Consider the following 5,443-nt stretch of genomic DNA (forward strand, 5'->3'; position numbering starts at 1 on the left):
CCCCCCACCCCCAAAAAAAATTTAAGTTTGTTTTTAAAAAAATATTTCAATTTCAAAAATTATTTTCTACTCTAGTAAAAATAAAAGATATTTCTCAAAACATTTTCATTCATAAATCAAACACTAAAAATCTTTTATGGAAAATATTTTCTACTCACCAACCAAAAATGAGAAAATAAATCAAAAATCTACTTGTTTTCCAAGAAAACATTTTTCATGAAAAACATTCTCCTTCATACCAAACACACCCACTGTTACCAATCCTGACCTTGTTTGCAAGCTAAACAAATCACTCTATGGTCTCATACAAGCAAGTAGGCAGTGGTATGGCAAACTAGCTGAGGCATTATGTTCCAGAGGTCAGTGGGTACACTCTCTCTCCGGAAGATTACTCCTTGTTCTACAGAAAACACTCTTCCGCAATGTATATTTCAGTGTATGTAGATGATGGTATCATCACAGGAACTGACTCAGGAGAAATATCTTAGCTTAAGGATTACCGATATGATAGGTTTAAGATCAAAGATTTGGGCAGGTTACACTATATTTTGGGTTTCGAAGTTCTATAATGAATGGATGGAGTCATTATCTCACAAAGGAAGTTTGATGGTGACTTGTTGAAGGAGTATGATTGTCTTAGTTTTAGCAGCTTCACTTCTCTTGATCTATACTGTAAAACTAAAACATAAGGAATGTCCAGCAATATCAGATCATTCCTTTTACAGAAAGTTAATTAGGAAGTTAAATTTCTTGACAAACACTAGGCTTGAAATTGCCTATAGTGTCCAACATCTAAGACAGTTCATGCAAAATCCAAGGGAACCCCACTCACAAGCAACTTGCATTTGCTCAGGTATCTCAAGACAGACACTACACTTGGCATTTTTCTCTCAAATGATCCTGACTGCACCATAAGTGGTTACTGTGATTCAGATTGGGCCACATGCCCTAACTCTAGGAGATTAGTTAGTGGTTACCTTGTATTTCTAGGAAACAGACCTATAAGATGGAAATCTAAGAAGCAAGAAACAATTTCCTTATCTTCAGCAGAAGCTGAATGCTAATCCTCTGAAAACTGGTTAGAGAGATTACTTGGTTGTGCAGGTTGTTCAGAGAGTTAGATGTATCTTTTCCTTAGACTGCATCAATCTTCTGTGACAGTCAGTATGCCATACAAATAGAAAGAAAACCTGTTTCTCGTGAATGGACAAAACACATTGAGGTTGACTGTCACTTGGCAGACAATCTCACCAAATCCTTAACTGGAGTCAAACCTTCTGCTGTACTCACCAAGTTGGCTTGAGAACCTCACCTCCAACTTAAGGGGGGTATTAGGATATATATTTGTAATTACAATTATTATAAGCAAGCGGTAGTTAGTTTGTTAAATATTAGTTAGTGAGAATTAGCCTACCTTAGATGTTGCTTAGCTATCAATTTGAAGTCAGTTAAGATAGTTTGGATTTTTTTTTTGCATGCTTTGTATATATGCTTTGGATTTTCAGAAAATGGAATCAGTTGAGCATTCTACCAAAATATCTGTATCTCTAATTTGCAAGTCGCCATTACAGCTAAGTCAATTGCTGAGTATCCATGGCTGCTGATCTTATCAGTTTGTTTGGATGAAACAGAAAAAAGTTTCTGTTAACATTGTTACCTTGTAAACAGGTCCAAAACCACACTCTCCAAGCTTGTTGCTCAGCGAAAAGTTATTGGTAGCATGAGATATAGTTTCAAAATCAAACAACGGTAAATCTAGCTCTTCGTCTTTGTTTTCGTTAGTGCAGAACATTTCAGAGCTTCTTGTTCCTCTTCCTGTTAAAATAAGGACTTGATTGAATGTAAAGAAAAAAATTCTGATATTTACCAAATGTGACTCCAGAAAAAAGGTACCACTAATTCAAAACAGCAAAAACCTCTAGTTTACCTTTGCTAAAATGTTGCTGATTCTGATCCTTCTTCTTTCGCCTTATGTACAAGATTAAGCATAGTGCTAAGAGCAGACCTAACGCTGCCACTGGCAAGCTGATACTCAGTATCTTTACCTTTCTTGTTCTGGAGTTACCTGAGGATCAAATTAAATAAATTCATCGAGTTTCATAAGAAGGGAATCTGTTTTGTTTGTAGAGAAACCTCAACTTGCTCATTCCATGACATTTAATTTGGTCTGGAATAATACTCAAAATATAATGTAGCATTCTTTACAACCTTACATGAAAAGTGAAGAAACAGATTTGTACCTAACTCGGAAGAGTCCAACTTTACATAGATATCTTGCCCACTAGCACCAAACTCTCTGATGTCCATCAGCTCATTAAACCAAAGCAAGCACCCTTCATTTGTCCCTGTTATGTCTGGATTTGCATAGGCCATACATGAGCAGTTTCTCAAGCACAATTCCTCGCATGCATTTAGAGTCACTCCTCGACTGTACCAAGCAAAACGAGTGTCTGGAAACTTGATGCCTGGATATTTCAAGAATTTTACTTCCTTTTGGCAATTCAATGATGTCTTTCTAACACAACCTTTTGACCAATTTCCCCTTGCCCATTCTGTTGGATCTTTTGGTTCAAATTTATCTGGACATCTACAGATTGGAGTGTTGCCACTGTTGCAGAGACCATATGACTGACACTGTCCATAAATGTCACAGTTATCTGCTGGTACACTAACATAGTCATCCCAATTCTGAGTTTGATTATTCCATATCGAGAGTTGTAGAACCCCATTTACTTGCATCACTACCCTTGCAAGGATAGACCTATCCGTTAACTGATACATAAAGGAAACTTTCTCTGGATCAGATATATATGTATAGTTATATTCAGGACTTGGTAGCTGAGATGGTGAATTAGAAAAGCCTCGACCATTCCACGGTCCAGACCTGTAGCGTTCAATGGAACCGTTCATGACAAATGGTTGTGGGAATCCACGAAGATCAAATACCCAACTAAACTCACCCTTGGAGGGGTCATTTCTGCTCTTCCACGACCTGAGGAAACCACGAAAACCAGTCTTCAGATCAATCCCAAGCTTCATTCCAGGTAGAGCCGTGTCAGTTGGATAGTCAAAACTCTGCCACAGATAATTCTCAGTTGAATCATCTCTAACAACAAGATTGCCTGAATCAAGAAGTTGTGCTATTGGATTTTCCACATGTCTAGTGGAATTGGATGACCAAATGACTCTGCCAGAACCATTTATAAGAGTAAGAATTCCTTGTCTGGTTAAATTTAGCACGCTGGATGTATCGTTGAGTGGACTGTCTCGATTAGCAACCCATACCACTGTCTGTACAGTAACTTTATTGAATAATATTCCTAAATACCGTTTCCCTGATGTCCCAGGTGAAAAAAATTCCAACTTGAACTTGGCACCAGATGAAATAATGGTAGTTCCATCTGTTAGAGGTTGATTTACAGGTATGGTATCTAGAGCAGTAGTCGACAGAATCCATATGGATGACAACAAGAAAAGTATGTTTATGGCTTCCATTGGTCTTTATTGTTATCTTAGTAGATGGAGTTTGTTTTTTCTTACAGATGAAGTCATGGAGATGTTCAGAAGCTTGATTAATCAATCTGTTGTGTGGACTTTGACAAGAAATGATAGGTTCATCAATCATATTAACATAGTCCGCGTGGAAATTTGCTATGTTCACCTCTCTTTGTCTTAATAACTGAGAAATAAATCACTTATCGACAGTCTTTAAAACACTCATGAACTTGATTAAGTAATTTAAAAATACAGTTCTACTTGATTAAATATTTTAAAAACATCCATCTTGTGTTGCATGTCATCCACCCAAATATATATAAAATAAGTATTTGAAAAACATTTAATTTTAAGAATTTAACAACCATAGAAGAAAAGAAGAACTTTTTTTTCTAATCTTTTTTGTATCGTTCCAATATTATCGGATGTCCCCGAAGGACTTGAGATGAATGAATTACTTAGCAGCATTTTTATCTAAAAGAAAAGACTTTTTTCTTTTAAAAATTAAAATTATTTTTTATCACCCCATCTCACCCTACCCAGTACTCCTACTCCACACCTCACTAGTCACTACCCATCCACCTCCAAAAATATTTATGGGGTAAGAATTTTATTTTAACTTATTTTAAAAAGTAATTTTAATTTAATTTGCGCGGGGGGAGTCGAGATAGGCAGTGGTGTGGAATAAGAATATTTTTTTAGAACCTTTTTTTTAAAATTGGGGGTGGGGTGGGGTGAGTGGGGGTGGGATGGGTGGTGGGGTTGCGTACGGGGTAGGGGATGAGGTAGGGTAAGAAAAATATTATTTTTTTAGAAAAAGTTTTTCTCTTCTTTAATGCTAAATTTTAGCATTTAATTATTTAAATATTTTTTTCATTTTTATTTTACTACATATATTTATGTGTACGCGTCAGTAGAAACTTCCACATATGTGCGTGGATGGATTACATGTGGTATAAGAGGGTGTCTTTTAAATTATTTAATCAAGTAGAAGGATGTTTTTAAGGCTATCATTAGTTGGGGGGACTAAAGTAATAATTCACGTCAACTTAAGGGGTATTTTCAATATTTTTCTCTATTTTTTATGGAATAATTATTTATTTATTTATTCATTCTAATAAAATTTACTTTAAATGGATTATTCGTATATTCATTTGTGTGTGTTATTTACTTATATAATAGAATAGGGGTGTCAAATGGGTGGGTTACACTGAAATTAGAGAAATTAAAATGGGTTGAACTAGAAATCGGGTTGAGTCATGACCCGCTCAAGTTTACTTTGGGATCAAATGGATTAAAAATCGGGTTGGGTCATAACCCGCCCAATTTGACCCTCTTAATATCAAGAATTTTAGCATATTGCTATTTAGCTTTTATAACCCCAATTTGAATTCCAACTATTATTTTTTTTGACAAAAAAAGGTTCTCGATTTGAAGGGTGCACAGATCAAATATTATAGTTGTTGCATAACAAAAATTTAAAAGCTCAAAGGTAATTGACACCTAGGGGTCGTTTGGCGTGAGGGATAAAAATAAATAGTCCTTAGATAAAAAAAAAATAGTCTAGGGATAAATTTTTGGTGTTTTGTTTGGTTGTCAAGTTTAGGATAACTTATTCCACCATATATACGATAGTGATGGGACAAGTTATAACTCTTTTCAGTATGGAAAAGACACCAGATTCCATGGTATAGCTCACATGGTCTATGTCGGTTAATGGTAAAATCCCACATAAGTTATGAGTTTCTTTAAAGACTATGAGTTCCTCAAAAATTACGATTTAAACTTATGTTATGATTTTCAAATGTTGCATTGACCTTGTCTCATGATTTATGATGTGAGCTTATCGAGATTTAATAAGTTTTACTTGGCCATGCATCATCAAGTTTTCAAGACTTAGCATGTTTCACATTTATGTTTATGCATGTTCTCCATATTCAGTACATTC

The 5,443-nt window shown here is 35.3% G+C and overlaps 1 protein-coding gene across 1 annotated transcript in view; it reads right to left on the bottom strand.

Moving 5' to 3' along the window:
- The window catches only part of LOC125846918 (G-type lectin S-receptor-like serine/threonine-protein kinase At4g27290), a 33,213-nt gene extending 29,660 nt beyond the window's left edge, over positions 1 to 3,553 (bottom strand). The window contains exons 1-3 of the mRNA XM_049526611.1: positions 2,241 to 3,553; positions 1,928 to 2,065; positions 1,658 to 1,815 (exon numbers count right to left, since the gene is read on the bottom strand). Of these exons, the coding sequence (XP_049382568.1) occupies positions 1,658 to 1,815; positions 1,928 to 2,065; positions 2,241 to 3,495 (1,551 nt within the window). The 5' untranslated portion in view covers positions 3,496 to 3,553. The remainder of the gene's footprint in view (positions 1 to 1,657; positions 1,816 to 1,927; positions 2,066 to 2,240) is intronic.
- Between the last annotated feature and the right edge of the window lie 1,890 nt (positions 3,554 to 5,443).

The sequence above is a fragment of the Solanum stenotomum genome, chromosome 12, assembly GCF_019186545.1.
Source record: "Solanum stenotomum isolate F172 chromosome 12, ASM1918654v1, whole genome shotgun sequence".
Taxonomy (NCBI): domain Eukaryota; kingdom Viridiplantae; phylum Streptophyta; class Magnoliopsida; order Solanales; family Solanaceae; genus Solanum; species Solanum stenotomum.